The following is an 18,987-nucleotide window of genomic DNA, read 5'->3' on the forward strand; positions in this document are numbered from 1 at the left end:
TAATGTCAGTAGCTCTGGACATCCTCCAGAGGTTTTCCTGCCAAGTCACTTGTGAAATGTCCCATAAATGTAGAATGTGAGAATCCCGCGGGAAAATCACAGGGACCGACAATGAGATTCAAGAGCTTCAGGCGACAACAAGCGATGCCGGTGTTGATGTGCAGTAAACATGTGATCTCCACAGCAGAATGGATAGGTCGTGTCCTGCCTCCTGCATTGCTCATGATCCTGTCGCTGTGAATGCGTCTGACCCAGACAATCTCCTGCTGCGTTCTTCAAGAGAGACAAGGTTCATGTCTGAAAACGGCTTCACAGTAAAAGTGCTGAAGCCCTGTGTCTCCTTCGCTCTCACCAATAACACGTCGTTCTTCTTTGAGTCAGCGTCTCCCTCAAGTGTGGTGAAGAGAAATGAAAGATGGAGGAGGTGAAGCTCAGCGCTCTAGATATTGGTTATTTTTTCTTGGGGGTGGGGGGGGCCCTCAGCTTTGAGGACTGACCACTCGTCATAATATTTACAAAGAGGTCAGATTGACTTTTTGAAGAAATCAATATGTGATATAGCCTGCATGCTGTTGTGAACCTGGGAGGTAATGGGATCTTTGCAACGCTTGGCTAACAGGACTCCACGCCTGCCTCTGATTATTTCTCCTCCTCGCCCTTTCGCTTTCTCTCCCTCCCTCTGCCTCCCTTCACCCTCTGCTTCGCTTCCCTTGATAACGCGAACAGACAATATAATGGACAAATGTTAATAATTAATGTCAGAGCAATTGGAGACAATTAAGTGTGTTGACTGGACCATTAATTTTCCTGGGGCTGCTGGTGGCGGTGGGGGTGTGTATGGGGGTGGGGGGGTTGGTTGCAGACAGAGGAGACAGCACATCTGTAGACGCAGGCGGCCCCTCCGATATTTTTCATACGGAGAGCACCTGGTCAGCTCCCACCAGCTCAGCCCTGCCTGCATCCGTCTCCTTGTCCTTTACGCTACGAACTGACCATGAATCGTGGCTACTTCTATATTACTGTAAATCAAATCTTTGACTGGGAGACTCTTCCCTGGAGACAGAGCCAGGATTCCAGCCATTGCATCTGTGTAAACCAGTAGCTTACTAGTGTTTGTGCAGCAACAATATCTGGAGTATTTCATGTGATCTGATTGTATCTGGTAGTGGGTGAGCAGAAGAGAGCTGGTAGGTTTGAAGGAGAACGTGTGAAAACATATGTTTGCATGTACTTATCTAAACCTTTCTTCTTGATGTTTTTTGTTTACTTGTTCAGTCAAAATTGTAATTCAAACTTGTATATACACACCACATGATTTGTATGTGGTTTCTTTTATCATCTCTCTGTTGCTTTTGTACACAAATTGCTATGTGGGGCCTTGAATAATGATCATAATTATTTTTCTGTAAGGACATGTGAGCATCATTATTCTCCAGGGGGTACGAAATCTTTACAAATGACAAACGTCTGTATTTGTTACTTCAATTGGTCTAATTTATGTGAGAGGGGGCTGTAGGAATTGATTTTAATATGTTTTGCTCCATGTAGTCCTCATACTCCCTTAGTTCTTATAATAGGGTAATTTATGGAGCGGTGAGATTGCAGGAGTTTGGTCATTTGCCTTCACCAGAACTGGATCTATGAAGGAGAGACAACCACTGCTACATCCTCCTACTTTGTGTCACCTGGAACAAAATTGTGTAATGATTAACAGCGGAGGTTGATCTGTGATTGGTTGAATGGCTCCAAACACCACTCCACCCTCATTATGCACTGACTGGCACCAAATAATTTCAACATGGCAGCATCTGAATCTGGGAAGTTTTGGCTTCATTTATGTGTGTTCTGTCGATATTGTCATTGGAGCTGCCTATGACTCAGCTAGTGTTGAAATACATGGAAAAGTACAATTTATGGGATTTATCATATTCCTGTAATTTTCACAGTGGTCAGTTCAGACAATGTTAGCCCCTGTTTCGAATCTCAGTTTATAGGCAACAATTTGTGGGAAAATATGTTGCAAATGCTAAAATATCCATTTACTGTCTCCGAGGGTAACACCTGAAGATCAGAAGCTATTTTCACAAACATCCAAATGAGATTTTCTTTTTCCTCCTTTAAAACAAAAAAGCTGTGTTATTTTCCTAGTTGATATTTATTTACAGAAATAAGTAGGAGCAATTACATTTCTGCTGAAACACTAAGGTTGGTGTGTGTCTGGTGTATTTCTGGTGTTTGTCTGGTGTTTGTCTGACTTACTGGATTCTGAAATCTCCTGCGGTCACATAAGCACACACGACGGTCTCACCTCACCCCTCTAACATGCGTGATTTGCCCACCTCTCTAGAGAGCGGAGGAGACAGCATGTTAAGACTATAATCAGACCGCTCTGACCTGACATATCATGACACTCCCTGCCAAGGTTGAGCCACTCAACGCGGCTGGGCACAAGTTGCTAAGCAACAGGCCACAGGAAATGTCGACGGCTGCGACATGAGGAAAAGCTTGACAGAAATGACAGTGACAAACATGGAGGACCAGGGAGGGGGGGTGACAAGGTGTTCCTCTGTGCACAAGTACACCTCTTCCTCTGTCTAACCTTGTCACAGACGCTGCCGCCGCTCAGCAAGCCCCCTCATCTTTCTCTCTCCTTGTTCCCTCTTGTCTCCACGTTGAGTTCCTCAGTCAAAACATGTGTCAGAGCAGTAAAGTCCATGGACTCGGGTTTTGTGCTGACAGATCAGAGAAGGGATCCTTGTTTTAAGTTGTGCTGCTTCACGGCACCTCGTGTTTTCCAGCTTCTCTCCCCCTGTTTATAGTGTTGCCTGCTGTGACAGTGGAGCACTGGGGAGACTTTCTTCGGGTGTTAACTGAATTAATTGTCAGGGAACACCTCGTTGGTTTCATGATTGCAGACACACTGAGGTGTTGGGAGGTCCCTTCAAATTTCTTCTTAAAAATACACTAATCAGTGTTTAGAGTAAATGTAAACAAAAGTGTAACAATACAATAAGTACCAGCTATGACTGACTGACAGGTTAAACTCCTCTGTTATACACAGTGTCTGAGTATGAAGTATTTTTCCACACATAAAAAGACTGAGTGACTAATTATTCCCTCAGTTTTATCCCACAGGTTATGGCTGAGAGCTCGAGGACTGTGCTACCTGTCATTCAGCACTTTAATTTCTATGTTTTTTATGGATTGATCAACTTAATCAATTAAACGCTCACCAAGACTCACCAGATGATTTAACCTTAAATGTGCTTTTGATGGTGAATATATAAATTCTCTTTGAGACCTGGCAACATTTTAAGATTTTCAAAATTGTGTATTTCAGGATCTTGATCGTCATGCAAATGTGACCAGGATGCAAAGGTTTTTCTTTCGCTTGTCTTTTGTTTGTTTGCTCTGAGCTCCGGTGACTTCATGTGACAGCCTGGCCTGACCTCAAACAGCCACTCACACTGAGCTGGACGGAGACAGAGATGGAAAATGGGGTCAGGTCTAATCAACATTGCTGTCATGATTATGTCCAGTTCACTCCAACCTGTAACCAGGCAACAGGCAGGGCTGCCACAAAGCTGATGTGACAGTGGCAAGTAGATTGAATGTGGAAGGGTGGACAGGAAGCCATGGTGGGCGGGTGAACGCAGCCTAGTTCTGTCCGGCCGATCACACTCACCCGGCCCGGCCCTCGGTACAGGGATCAGCTGCTGCACTTTCAATAAAAACATTAGCCTCTATCTTGTTTTGCCCTTGTAGCAAAATACTGTGCATTCTACATGATCACTTACTAAGATAAACACGGCTTAGGAAAAAGCGTTTTGATCTTATTCCTCTAAACAATATAGCTTGAGCATAGAAGGTCAACAGCAGACAGAGACAAAACGAGACCGGATTTAAGACTTAAAGCTTTTCTTTCCGACATAGTGCTGCAGTCATAAAAATATCTTAACATGCAGACATGCATTAAGATCCTGGGTTAGAAAATTAACTGAAAAAACATGTTTTCTGTCAAGGAATTGCATTAAAATATGTATATGAGGCGCAGAAATGTTCACGTGGTCTAGAAGCAGGAACCAGTAATAGTTCAAAGATGTTCATGTTTGTAGGCTACGTCTTTGAACAGATGAAAAGGCCTGATCTTGAATATAAGAATAAAAGGCACACGCAGTGACAATGTGTACAGACACTCCTTTGTTACGCAAAGATTTAAAAATCAAATGTGTCTCCGGCGAGCTTGTGTGTGTGTGTGAGTGAGTGCGTGGGCTCAGATCCCCTCCCAACACTTTGTCACAACTTTAACACAGCATGACAGGGCTGCTGCCGCCGACAGAGCAGGTGTTGCAATGACAAGTTAAATTTCTGCAATTTTCCTCTGCTGCTGTTTCTGTTTGTTCAAGTCTGTCGGCTCTGAGCTACACAAACCTCAGCTGAAGGAGCACACAGTGCGCTTTGAGAGTTCAGCAAGTTCATGGATTTTAGAGCATTTACATTAGGATAAGCAATGTAAAAAGTATTTGGATTTTACCTAAATAAAAACATATTTATGTGCCCATTTTCTTAACTCAAGTTATGTGTATTTGTGTTTTCTTTGTGTTTATAAATGGTTAATTGTTGCTATTTATACAACTCTTTTTTGTCTTGATGACTACTCAAAGCACTTTACAGAACAGTTTTGCCATTCACCCAATCACACGCATTCATACAGAGCATTTACAATACAGCCCATTCTCTATCACACATCACTCACACACTGTCGGCACAGCTGTCAGGGGCAAAGTGGGGTTCGGGATCCAAGGAAACACGCCTGTATCTGTTTATCTAGAAATACTATTAGTGATAAAATAATTTATAATAAAGTTTATGGTGTTACTTCTCACGCATCAATTACATCTGTTCATCACAAAGGTTTAACAACTTCCTAGGAATCATTGCCAAATCATTTTTCTGAAATATATATATGGGTAGGCAAGTATTGGTAGTATTGGTATCTGCATTAATCCAAAAATACACATCTGTCTGGCTTTAATGAATTTACCATATCTAATCTATTGGAGTCAAATTCACAAATGTACCACTATAATACTACATGTATACTATAAAATACTAAATGCTACTAATATGAATGATAATCTTAAAGAAATATCTGAGCAACCTCATTCATAAGTGAATTACATAAAGACTATTTCACCATCAACCCCTAAAGTGTCCAAAGCAGCCACTATAGGAAACAAATGCCCCAAATCAAATATTATCAAGATGCTCTTTTCTTATTTCTTATCTTTTCTTATTTCAGGTGATTGATGAGTGATATTAGGAGAGTTCACCGTGACGGCACTTACCAGGGTCTCCTGCGGACGTCGTACAGGTCGATCTTGTTGGGCGCCCTCCATGGAGTGGCTGCAGAGAGCAAGAAAATAAGCTATAGGGCGAACAGTGCACTGTAGGATATTTCAGATCAGATAAGATCAAAGTAATCATAATTTCATCCTGTCGATCCTGTTACCACTATAACCATCTGATAAGAGATTGCCAATGTTCTGCAGCTGAGGAGCCCACGGGGTCAATTTAGACTTTATCTCCCTGTGGGTTATGAGGCCGACTGTTGACTCGGTGACCTGTGGCCTACCTGGGTAGTATCGAGTCACTCCAGTGGCGCTGCCGAACACCTGCCATTTCAGAGAGCTGTCCTCCCGACGGTTCTCAATGAAGACTCGCTCCAGAGCCTGGGTCCAGTTCAACTCATTCAGGATGACTGGTGCTGTGGGAACACACACAAAGAGAAGCACGGTCATGAACTGGCACATATAGGACCGTGCAGGGCTTATTAGTGTTTACCAATTTACCCAGCTTGTTTTTTCAATAAGGGGCAGATACAGTTTACATAATTTATGCTATGTTTTAATTTCTCCATGGATCAAACAGATTAATGCTGCAAAATACAATGTCACAAGTTTGGTGAACAAGGTTCACTTGAAATAGGCACAACTCATATACAGGGATGAAATAGAGATAATTGTAAATGAGCTGCTAATTATGTGCCACAGCTTCAACTTTGCGTAACACGTAAAATAGTCTTTTATGACTTTTGCACCCGGTTACAAATATGCAGAAAAGATAACAGAGGCTCGGTTCAGATCCTGTTTCAGCCAGGGTATTTTCTTTGTGGAGATTCCATGTCCCCCCCCCCCTATGTCTGCATGGGTTTCATCCAGGTACTCTGGCCTCCTCCCCTCCTCCTCCTCCAAAGACATGCAGATTGGAGTTAGGTTAATAAGAACCTCTGAATTAGCCGTAGGTGTGGATGCAAGTGTTTGTCTCTGTATGTTGGCCCTGTAATATACCAGCAACCTGTCCAGCCTGCCTCTCACCCAATGTCAGCTACTTTGGGCTCCAGCACCCCTGAGACCTTCAAGGGGATAAGTGGTAGTGATATATGGATAGAAAAACAAAAATCTGATATCCCCAGTTTTTATTGTAAGCCTCAAAAAAATGACCACCGCCAGAGAACAAATAATACATTTTCTGCTAGTACCCCAAAGGTTAACTCTCCATGCTGAACAACCTTGTCCGTGCCAGCCGCAGCGAGCCGAGCACATAAGAATGGATGTATGCAGGCGGCGTGGCCGGCGGTCGCCATCTGAGCCGGGCATCGCTCTAATCTAGGCGATCTCTGAGGAGTGCAGATGAGGAATCGGAGATGACCTTGGAGTAGGTCATATGTCATTCGCAGCGTGTGGAGAAAGAAACTGTCTCTGGAATTTTTGATAGCAGAGATAAACAAACTATAGTTGTCTGTGTTAGAGGACTGCTCAGCGACTGGGGGGAGGAAAGAGAGCAGAATAAGAGCAGGTCTGCCTCTGCATGTCCGGCTCAACACATCATCCTGGGTTTTAGCTCTGAATGTGAGGTCACAGTTGTATCCCACCGGTCAGTGGTGCTGTGTGAAACGGATTTATGATTGGGGGACAAATTTATCATCAAGTCAAGAAATGAAATAGCGTGCCGCTGGTGGAGCTAGAATAACAACCAGTGTATCTTGTTTCTCTCTACCTCACTCTTACTGCCCTTTTATTTCTCTTACTCTTCAATGGCTCCACACACTCACACACACACACACTCACACACACACACACACACACACACACACACACACACACACACACACACACACACACACACACACACACACACACACATAAAACGCTTTCATTCTGTTTAATAGCTGAGCTGAAGTCAGAAGATGTGCAATCAGAGGTTTAATAGCCACCTGATTAAAGAGGAAACAAGATGAGGCGCTGAGCAGGGGAGAACTTCACTCTCTCCTCTGATTTAATTACTAAGGCCAAACAAAGCTAGATAAGCCTCTGAACCGACGGGTCCAACTCTCCTCTACCCCTCGTTTGAATTTCACGCAAATAAATGATCATTATCCACTTTCCCATGCTTTTCAATTACCACTTTGACGAGCTGTCAGTTTAAAGTTAAGAAATACAAGCTTCCCCCAGCCGCCGCTTACCTCCCTCACTCTAAGCTGAAAGCCTCTTGATAATCACAATCACACTGTTGTTAACTAAGAACATACTGTTGTCATCTTTCTTCAGTTAAATGCTCCATTTTCCTTTGCACAAACTGTCACCGCTCAAAACAAAGCGAAGTTTCATTACTCTCCAGCATCCTGCAAAACAAGTGTTCACAAACATACACACACACACACGCACACACAGACACGCACATACACACACACGTACACACGCTCACAACAGAAGCACTAAATAGTGTCTGGAGGATAGGAATATATGAAAGCCAAATTACTGCCATCACCGAGGGGAGCTCCTCAACGTGTTTTCTCAAAGTTCATAGACATAACCACAAAGGAAGAAAAGAGGAGGATGGAAGCAGCCCTACAGATGAGGATAAAAAAGAGAGAGGGAGGGAGGGCGACTGATGAAAGGCAACACACATATTAACACGAATGAGCGGCTGCCTTCACAGCCCGAAAAACGGCAATTTCTGGCCCATGAGGGAAGGAGAGAAAATACATAAATGGACCCAAAACAAACTTCAAACTTTAAACAGCTAAATTGAAAATGCCAGAATCGGAGACATGACTGAGCAAAATGATTTGAGAAGTCTTTTCAAATTATGTCACAAATATGAGACCTTTGTTTGGTAGGTAAACAACTAGCTAGGACGCGGAGACGACATCTGAGGCCGAACATTAAGGCTGGTGGGCACCCCTCTGCCCAGTGGACGATGGCTGCAGGGTTTCTACTGGGAAATCCAGCTGGTGGTGAGCAACTTATCATCAAACTAGTGCGAAAAACCTGTCCCCATTTTGTCCTATCTTTTAAATGTAAAAAACAAGTCTCCACTTCCTCCCCCAATCCAGAAATGAAGCCCATATCCCAGACTTGAATATATATATTTATACTGCAGCCAGCCACCAGACACTTGCAGGTAGTCGTTTCACCCATAATTAAAATCAGTAATTTGTGGGCATTGCGTCAGCGGAGGCTTTACCATCACTGTAAAATAAACAGTAGCTTCTGATTTGTTTCATTAAACAATCAGTCTAATGGTTTGTCAGCTGTTATTTGATGACTCATTCCTGAAGGATGTGTTTTCCAGGGACATTTCTGCTACAAAGTTAATTGCATTCAACCGGAATTAGAGAGTGAAAGTGCTTTATTAGCTTCTATCTCTCATAACACATGTTTACATTAGCAGAGTCCAGATGGTCGGAGGAAGTGGAGGAATGCAACGAGGGAGGAGAAGATGTGAGACTCTCAGTATCTCTGCAGTTTTATGACCATGGATTTCCAAACTTGCTGCAGTCGCTCCCGTGAGTCGATTCATTTCAACAGGACCGGTGGCGATATTTTACTGATGTTGGTGTGGAGATTATCAGGGAAGCAAACTACGGATTTCAATTTCATCTGGGCCACGCAGCGCTCCATGGTTAAAGAGCCATCTGATTAATGTGTAAAAAGCATTATCCTTTGAGCGGGAGTTATCACAGCGGGTTGCTGGGGGGTGGGCGGCCCGTGTGCTGTGAAGTCCTAGGTGCACTTATCTGGAGAGGCACTGGGTATGTAATGATAGCCGTCCCAGACAGGCCAAGGGCGAAGAGACATCCTGTGACCTCCGTCTCAAACCAGCATCATCTCAGAAACCAGGACTAACATCAAGGTACCTCACTGGATATATGCACCACAGATTATCAGCCTCATCTCTGCCCAGGGCTGCATGCACACGTGGATCTAACACCTGCAGTGTGCTTGATATGTTTTCTGAATATTTCCGTGTCCATGATGTTTTAATGGTGCTGGCAATGGTATATATTCGCGTCTTTAGTGCCGATCAGATTACTCTTTCAACCAGAGTAATAAAACAGACCAAAGACCTAAACCAGTCATATGTGAGGCACCTTCACCGCAAACACACACAATCACACATGCAGACACACATCTGCACGTGATCGCTGCAGTAAAACCCAAACCAAAGAAAAACGACGGCACATCACAGATAAGGAAAACGCAGTAAACTAATTATCTTTGATTTACGCAGTTAGGATGTGATGTGACTTCTCAGGACAGTTGATAAAAAGACAAATTTCCCCTTGGGGGGGGAGGAAATATCTCCACAGGCGGACAGAGCCTGTGAGCATTGTGTTGGGCCTCATCTTTCACATGGAACGCCCGCTCTGTGATATCTTTAAAAGGTAATTCATCAGAGCGCCGCTCCCCTGACATTTAGAGCACCCTTGGCTTTACCCCTTCATGGAGCAGGACTGCACACCAAGTAGGGAAACAATTATGAATGGGATTTATGGAGCATCTCTGTGTGACATCATCCCTCAATCCACCCCAACCTTCCACCAGCACCCATTATTCACTCTGATATACTCGTGATAAGGAGCCATCCAAACTAATCTGTGCGTCAAGCCCTGTAATAATCCAACATTATAGCAATGGGTCCATGCATTGACTGTACAGGCAGCTGAGAGGCACAGGGGCCTGTAATACATCAGAGCAACACAAGTGGTCCCTCATCAGAAACCCATGATGGTAATAGTTCCAAAGCCTGTGGGGGGATTCCCTTTGAAGTATCATAATCAGTATTGCTGAAATGCATTTAAATCTTTTTAAATTGATTGACTAAGTGGTACTAGTGTAGTTCAGTTCTCTTTACTTTGATATACTGGTGGTTTTACTCCAGAAGACAGGAAGGAGACACGCATGTCATTGAATCTTAGGGAGTTGATACCCAGACTGGATATTCTCACAAAGTCGTGTGTGATTTAGCTTTGGCAGAATCATTGGTGTCTTCACTCAAAAGATCAGTTCACAAATGACAAAAGCAGATGATCTCCCCCTCGTGCTGTTCAGCCTGTCAGCAAGTCGGATTTACATTTCTCCCCCTGAATCTTTCTCTGACGTTTTTTCTTTTACTTCCAGTCCACAAGGGATGGTGAATAGAATTGTCTTTGTGGTGAACACAACGCTGAAAGGAGACATTTCCCTGGTTAACGTCTTTGATAGGTTGTTTACGTTTGATCCGGTTAGTTTTGGTTTCACATTTAGGGAGCACATTAAAGACTTTTGTGTTTTTTTACTGTTTGTATGTCTTGTCATCATCTAGGTGGGCTACTTTTACCTGGCATTGATTAGTGTATGGAAGGATGGTGGTCTTAAGTGTTGTGACTTCCGCTTTTGTATTCTTTATTTTTTTGAGTAAAGTACAGAGAGAAAACAATGTATTTCCGTTTGAATTGAGAATTATATTTTATCTTGGTCGATGTATTTATGGTAACACTGGAAAATGAGCGTCCTTGTCATTTAACCATTACATCATTGGTGGGGAAGACTACAAGCTGCCTCCGCTTCTGTTTCTTCTTCTATTGTTTAATGGTGTCTCAACTTCCTGCAATTGGTCCAAAAGTCTAAATTATGACAAAAACTGCAAAAAAACAAACCCTACCTCAGTTTGACCTGAATGAAAACGACCTCTTTTGGTCAGAGTAAATTTTGGACAGTGATCTGGTGAATGCTACACTACTGGAAATCTCTAAAAACAGTGTTTGCAAGTGGCAGTACGGTCCAACTGCTGTTTTGGAGCAGTGAAGAAGAAGTGATTTCCAGGATAAGAAGGGTGAAGGGTGAAACTATTTCAAAGACCTGGTATCAGATCCGTAGATTTGTGTACTTGCCGATGCCCTATGCAGCATTTTCAGCAGACAGGTATTTCTGATGCTGGTATTGATATCTGAACATCAATATTTTGAGGTCATCACAAACCAACATCTGAATTTACCAATTCCTTTTCTGTGTCTCTACAATGTCAGCCCTGTTCCTTTACATCTTACCCTCTTCTCCCCTCTTTTCCTCACTGCCTCTCCTTCCTTCTTCCTTCATGGCTGCTGGCCGAGTGTTAAAGTGCCTGAACCTAAAAGCTTTCATCCTGCAGGAGCAAACAGCAGCAACAGGAACTGGCAGCAGCTCACACATCACACAAAGCAAAGCTAAAACAAAGTCTAAGCCTTTGCAGAAATTTTTTTTGTCTTTTTGTAGCTTTGGTTGAGGAAAAAAAACCAAGAAGGTGCTTTATAACCTGACTTATATTCTTTCCTGTTGTATACTTTAGTTTAGAAAGCACTCCCAGAGAATCTGTTAGCTAAGGAAGCCGCTGCATTAACTAATTATAAATTAAATTAATCATAATTAAAAATCATTTGAGGGAATCAAACAGTTTTACTCAGGAGTAGTATTTGTTGTTAAGATACCTGAGTTTTGCTTGACAGCAATTTCAGACCGGGTGTGTACGCATGTGTGTGTTTGTGTGTCGGGGGGGTTTCTCTGAGGAAAAGTGATTATTAATACCGAATAATACGTAAGGGAGAGATTTCACCACACCTCCAGAGTGCTCCGCCAAACGATTTTTCTAATTAAGCAAGAGCAGTAAATAACAAACACACCCAATGTAATTTGTGAGGCTGCTGGTGAGTGAAGTGGAGTTTGTTGTGCTGACTGTTCTAATTAGTGTGCGGGTGAATGATAGTGCACCTTCACTGGGCACACACTATCGGGGGTGAGACGGGTGAGGGGCGGAGAAAGAAAGATGTCACGTCTGTAACGTTGAGAACAACTGAAAATACAGAGTGCACTGTTACTTCTGTATTTCTTCTCTTTTTAACTTTGAATCCTATTCTCCAAAACCCCCTCTCTTCATTGATTTCTTACTCTTTTTGTTTTCTTTTTCAGTCACTTTAGCTCTTTCCACAGTTTTGAATCTAGTTTGATGTTGAGTTGGTCGACAGGGAAACTTCCTGCACTTAATGGAACCTGAACGATACTGGATGTATGTGCAGTACGTGGACAAATAAACACACGGACAAACATCGGAGTAGGAATCAAACTTGTGGCCACTGCAGGACTCGAGCTGCCCCACCCCTGCTCTATTTGAAGGATATCTTTACGCTTCAAACTTAAGGATAAGAAGTTTAATATTATAGATATAAGCTTAAGGCTGAGTGGGAGCAGTGACTAATTGGAGCCGGAGTTTATAATACGACTTAGTAACAAAGCATAACTCTCCTTCTTCTCATTTTCACACTCCCTTCCTATTGTGAACAGACCTGAGTCTGTCTATAAAATGTTGCCTTTGTCCCTCAGAGCCAGCCAAGCGGACTTTTCCCCAGATCCATTTTACAGAGGATGAGAGACATCAGAGGCAGTTTGACTCAAATTAAACCCGAGAAATGCAAATCTCTTCTTTTTACCTCTCACACGACACTGCGTTGACTCACTATCTGCTGTATCTGTTGCACACAATTTCCCCCTGCACATTACAGACACCCCGTGCAATTTGCTCTTTACAAAGGTGAATTGGATGATTTATTTTATTTATTTATTTGGTGCCAGCAGCTTCCCAGAGGGGATCCAGGCTTGGACCAGAGAAAAAGGAGGCTAACAATGGAAGGGCAGGGAGTACACTCTCTTGTTAATTTAAGTTTCATGAATAAAAGCATGTTTTAACCTCTTGAAATCACAACACTTTCTTTACACTTTATCCTAGTTATAATGCTAATAACCCCCGGTGTTTGAGGTAGATGCCCGCAGTGAATAACAGGGAATATTTCCTTGCATTAAATTTGGCATAATATTCTGCAGGCCGCCGTTTTTTAACAAAAACAAAACAAAAACCTGTTTTCAGCAACAACAAAAACAATCTGCTGTAACAAACTATACACAACCTGACAAACACCAACTGACAAGCAAACGAATTGTGCCAAGTTCAGACTGCAACTTCAAACTACATGACCTGTTATTGTTTGATCATGAGTCTTGCAGATGTGAGTTCATACTACACGACTGACTGGTGATGGGGGGGGGGGTCCTTCGCAGCACGTCCCATCACAGTTGTATAGAAAAGGCAAATCCTGGTCATGCTTCAAAACGTTGCCATAGTTGTCTGTAGTTGTCACTGATTCGTCTTAGATATTTTTGCCTTCTACAATCATAGCCAGAGTCTGCGACCTGTCAATGAGGTCGGACACAGAGATTGGCGACTGCATATTAAATCCTCATTTTGCTCCAAACTTGAGCCTTTTCTCCAACTTCCTAAATAGGTTGGCGATTGGAAAATTGTGATAAAAACCGTGAAGTGTGAACTAGGCTAAAACCTCAGAGAAAATCAATGTTAAAAAGTAATGGAAGACTTTGGAAATGTGTTAAGCAAATCTGATAAGGCTCTGATTGAACAATTAGACAGGCAAGTACAGGGGCGGGTGACGATGGTGGTTGTGGTGATTGCCTGTGTGTGTCTGTGTGTGTTTGTGTGTGTGTGTGTGTGTGTGTGGTGGGTGGGATAATCATTCCATGCAAATCATTTAAGCTCTGCTCTTTCATCTGCACACACAGTTAACCAGTCCTCGCCATTCATTTGTGATAACCAAGTTTCTCACTGTGCTCGACTACAATAGCAAAGTGACAACATGACGCTAGGCCTCTGGAAACGGCGCCGCATGCAGCGGATTTAAACTTCAAATTTAATGAAAGGACTTCCCACATTCACTGGTGGTTCTCTCTATACCCTGCTGGGAACAGTGGCTGCTTATTGGAACACACACACACTAATGTAGGCATCCACTATGTGTACACTGTACACACATAATTACTTATTTTTCAAAAAGGCTGATATACAATGGTGTATATTTTCAACATATTGTAATGTACATGCAACTGAGGATTGACCCAATCTGGCTTAGTATCCTCCATCTGCAGCACGGACTCCGATGTCCAATTACCAATGAGGTTCAAAGAATCTATAAAATAAAGAATGATTGCGTATTCCCTCACTGTTTTTCGTCCTTATTTTTGCAGTTATTTTAAACGTTATATACCCAGAGGCCTTTCCTCAACAATTATTTAGCAAATCACTGCCTGTTCGTCACAATGTCTGTAACATTCAGAGGGAGAATACACGGATGACCCCGCCCACATCAATTTATTCCCCCGGGCTTGTGTTGCGATGTCCATCCTGAAATAAGCAATGATAATTAGAAGAAAACTGTATGAATGTTTGACCTAAGCTAATTAGAAAGTTTGCAGACTTGGCAGCAGGAATCAGCAGTGGGATAATGAATCATAAAATGGTTCATTACTGCGCTCAGGGAACACTCTCAATCTCAATAAACGGACATGGGGCCTAGCAGACAAATCAAACCAGGATGGATACACCGCCTCATTTAGCCGCTGAAAGGATCACAATAAAAAAAAGAACGATATTTTTTTGCTATTATAAAAGTGTCCCCTCTCCTTCCATCCCCTCTCACCCCTTTCTTTCTATCTCTCAGTCGATCTGTGCCGTTCTCCAAGGACCCTCATTTTCATGTGACTACAAATTTAAGATGCCATTTTCTGGAAAACAGCCAATTCATCCAGTACATTAACAATGTGTACAAATCAAAGTGAGCTACTTTAAGTGCTAATAAACAACACTTGTGAATTTCACAACAACCGTTAAGCTTTGTTCGCTGTACTTTGGACTGTGCTCCATTATATAGTTTTCAGTTCTCTTCCTTTCCTCTGGCCTCCCCCTGAGGAACAAGCACTCAATCTACCCACTCACATCACTCCTTCCCTCTGCTCATCCTATACCCACAGATTTACTGTAGATCCAGACCTCTGCAGACCAAGAGGACAACAATCCGCCCACATCAGTTTCCTCAGACATCCTCTCCAAGGCACCCTGCAGGCTCCCAATGGCAGGACCAGAGAGGAACTCCGTTGACATCTCTCTCTAAAACTAATGAAACTCTACAAACCTGAACCCTGTGACAGGAGCTTGAAGTAAAGTTCTGCTGGATAAGTTAATTAAAACAGTGATTCCCTGATAATACTGATCTTACTTGTTGTCTTTGTCCCTTGAAAGCAATGGGTAGGTATTATCGTTATGTTCTGTTAAACTAGACTACAAATAAAAAACTAGAGTAAACTACCGATGCCAGCTTTGGAAATACCTCCTGTTGAAAATGCTATTTCGGACATTGGCGAGTAAGCAAATACATGTTCTGATTCAATTCCACATCTTTAAACTATATTAGTTCCATACAGATACAACTACAATTCCTGGAAATCACTTCTGCTGCTCCAAAACAGCAGGTGCCATGTACTGCCACTGGCAAGTACTGTTTTTAGAGCAGTGAAGAAAATATTCCCAGTAGTGTAGCATTAGCCAGTGCAACAGCAAAAATGTGGAAACCATACAATGATTTTCTTCATTTTCCAATGAGTAGTCTCCTGACCCAACATATACTGCCTCAAATTACATGTCTTGAGGCCAATCATCAGATTTGGAGCAGCTCAATCTAAACATTTTGAATAACGTACAAATAGTTTGTAGCGTCACTCCCATGCAGGACCTGTAAATAGATGCTAACGTGTAAAATCTTTGGAGTTTCCCTTTAACTTTGTCTACATTGCACCTTTATCATGTCAAGACTGATGATTATAAATTCTACATTCGTGCCATTGGGTTTGGTGGCAAAGGGTCTTTAAGAATCTGAGCAGCAACATGTGTTTCATTACAGTTTTGTTTTTTTAAATCACCAACACCTTAAACACAACGCACGTTCATAATGGAGCTGGCAACAAATTGGCAGTTGACAATCTCAGCACAGCAGACTGCGCAATGGGAGCTAGCAACACAACATCAATAGAAACATTTCCAGAGAAGAGAAGAGAAAAAAAAATTATTCTATGCACTGTACCACTCTACTTGTCTGGTCTCTACCAGGCTCAATCAAGAGGCCTTTATTCTCTGACTCATATCTTCAGACAGGGGAACCAGAGCTGGCACAAAATGGCTCCGGGAACAATGTGCAGGCCTGATTGCTCTATTGTGAGTTAGCCGTGGCCTTTGACATCTCCTCCTGAACCAAGAGTGTCTTATTCAGACAAGATTTGTCTGGAGACACAGCTGGAGTGCATTGTTACAGGAAGGGGCCGTTCACTGCCTCTTCAACAAAGACGGCAAAGAGCTCTGCCATAAAAAAAACTACGAAATTTGCCTCGCTGAAAATGTCTGCCTGCTCACGGCTTCTAGTTTCTGAGTCTTTAAAGAGGCCGGGACAGAGCGTCTAAAAGGTTCGAGGTGGGTAACAGAGGGAACGTGCCAAGAAAAATCAGAGTCCCCCAAGGTACATGTGTTCCTTTGTCCATTTGGCAGCTGCAGACCAAGGAGGGTGTTATGGCCGTGGGGCAGCGCGGTGCCAGGCACGAAGGGCAGGGCCCACAAGTGACACAGGCAATGCCCATGCGTTCAAAAAGAAAATACAGTTGGAATGTGGTGTGAGAGAGCGTCTGTCATCTAAAATCATGTTAGTGTGCCAAAGTGCAAGCTGACATAAAAAGAGGGCGAGACTGAGCTAACGTGCTGGAGAGGTCGAGTCAAAGGATCTATCCATGACCAAGCAGTTTGTGTGACAACCAGGAGATGTCGTAGTACACACGACACATTCAAATAATGGTAAGAGATCATCCAGCAAACAAAACAGGCCTTGAGTACCCATCCCTTATCTGTCTACTCTGCTTATACTTTGAGGGTACCAGTTCAACACAGGGCCGACGTACAGAGACAGACTTCTTGCTGTGAGGAATTTATTTAGCCGGTGTAAAGTCACTCACTCTACAAAACAATCATGAAGAGAAAGTATTGTTGTGTACTTACAGCCTTTGTATATGTCTGTAGGAATCTGGACCGCACTGGCGGAGTAGTTGACCTTGTTTTTGAAGTTTGGATCGTCCACAAACTCCAGCTCCAACGAGGTCGTGCTATCCAGCAGGCTCTCCTCTTCTCCGTCCTCCGCCTGCATGCACACACAAACACATGCACACATACAAAAACACACACACATATCTGAGTGAGCAAACAAATACAAGTGGATAGAAAAACAAGGGAAACATGCAAATATGGTTCCATCTCTTTGTGGCTTTATCGCCTCCATCTGTGGCTCTGGTACAAATGATGAATCTGATCTTTCTTTCTAACGCACATATAAGCTACTTTCAGACGTGCACCTAACTCCAGACTTTTTCCTGAAGCTGTCCAGTGGGGCTATTTATATATTGATAAAATGTCAGAGTTGGCCAATGCGAGAAAACAAAAATTCACAGCGAGCGAGTGGGTGTGTCGATGACATTTCTAAATCCTGACTAAACAGAAAAAAATGCAAATATCTCACAATGCCATACACACACAAACAAAAACACATGATTTATACAGCTGAATTCATATGCCGTGTTCTACACAGGCTCCACCCCTCACCTGAAAGTTCTGGACGTTTTATTTTTGTTGTGAACCTGCATAATCTCCTGCTGCATTATTCATAAGTGAAAGGCAAACTCCCTACCAAATTTGGAGGACATTTTCTAGAGTTTATTTATAAAAACGGCTGAAATCTCACAGCCTTCAGGTACTGTTAAGCATATAAATATCAATTAATGTGACGTTACTCCGCCTTTAGGATTCGGCTCTTTTATTTCCTCCCTCTCATCAGAGAACAGCAGCAAGTATCAGAGCAGACACCAAGCAGAGAGAGTCATTAGTACCCGAGATGACTTATCACAGACACTCGAGGTGCCGTGCAAATTAACCCCAACAATAACTAGCAACCAACGCCACTTAATCACTGTTTAGTCTCCCATCCGTCTGAATGATAACGTCTTTCCTAACGCTGTCTCCTCTCTCTCGCCTGCGCCTCTTAAAACAAAACAAAAAAGAGATGCTCCCAAGCTAAATCTGAATAGAAACGTGCTGGCTCCTGTTCGTCTTCTCAGTCGTGGCGTTGTACACGACGAGAAAGCCTGACATACATATTGCGATGGTAAAAGTGTCAGATATCAAAGAAAGCCAGAAGATAAAGTAAAAGGCAAAACTGACATTTAAGCTTTTTATCTAGATAAGTTATCAATAGAGTACAATCTGTGCCTGTTCCCACAGGAGGAGCTGATTGTGGGATGTGCAGGGAAATAAAAAAAATGGCAGCGAGATAGAACGTCCCTCTCCATCTGAGTTTATTAACTTATTCTTGATCTTGCTCACTGAAAACCCTGTTAGACACGTTCTAAGAAAGCAGCACGTAGTAGGTCACATCTACGACATCAAGATTCAAATATTAAAGTGTACGATGTGGAGTCGTGGAGGGATCTTGGTGAAACGATTTAACTAATGTGCGCTCATGCACCGAGCTCTTTGATTCAGCGCCGTGGAGAAGTCGCCCTCAGCACAGTGAGGCGTCATGCCTCTATCATTCTCCCTTCATTAGTCATCCTCCATCAGCCTTCATTTATTGGATATTTGTAAAACAAAAACTCATATCGCTGGTCATTCCGCGAGTGCTCCGGCTGCTGCAAAACAAATTTGACTTTAAAATACAGCTTGTGAGTTTCATTTAAATAGAGTGGCATGGGTTAACTG

General features: G+C 42.8%; 1 protein-coding gene across 1 annotated transcript in view; it reads right to left on the reverse strand.

Moving 5' to 3' along the window:
* cacna2d2a (calcium channel, voltage-dependent, alpha 2/delta subunit 2a) overlaps nucleotides 1-18,987 on the reverse strand; it is a 143,351-nt gene that overhangs the window by 33,194 nt on the left and 91,170 nt on the right. The window contains exons 6-8 of the mRNA XM_061069533.1: nucleotides 17,239-17,377; nucleotides 5,636-5,767; nucleotides 5,349-5,406 (exon numbers count right to left, since the gene is read on the reverse strand). Coding sequence (XP_060925516.1) covers nucleotides 5,349-5,406; nucleotides 5,636-5,767; nucleotides 17,239-17,377 — 329 coding nt within the window. The remainder of the gene's footprint in view (nucleotides 1-5,348; nucleotides 5,407-5,635; nucleotides 5,768-17,238; nucleotides 17,378-18,987) is intronic.

This window comes from Limanda limanda, chromosome 4 (genome assembly GCF_963576545.1).
Source record: "Limanda limanda chromosome 4, fLimLim1.1, whole genome shotgun sequence".
NCBI lineage: Eukaryota > Metazoa > Chordata > Actinopteri > Pleuronectiformes > Pleuronectidae > Limanda > Limanda limanda.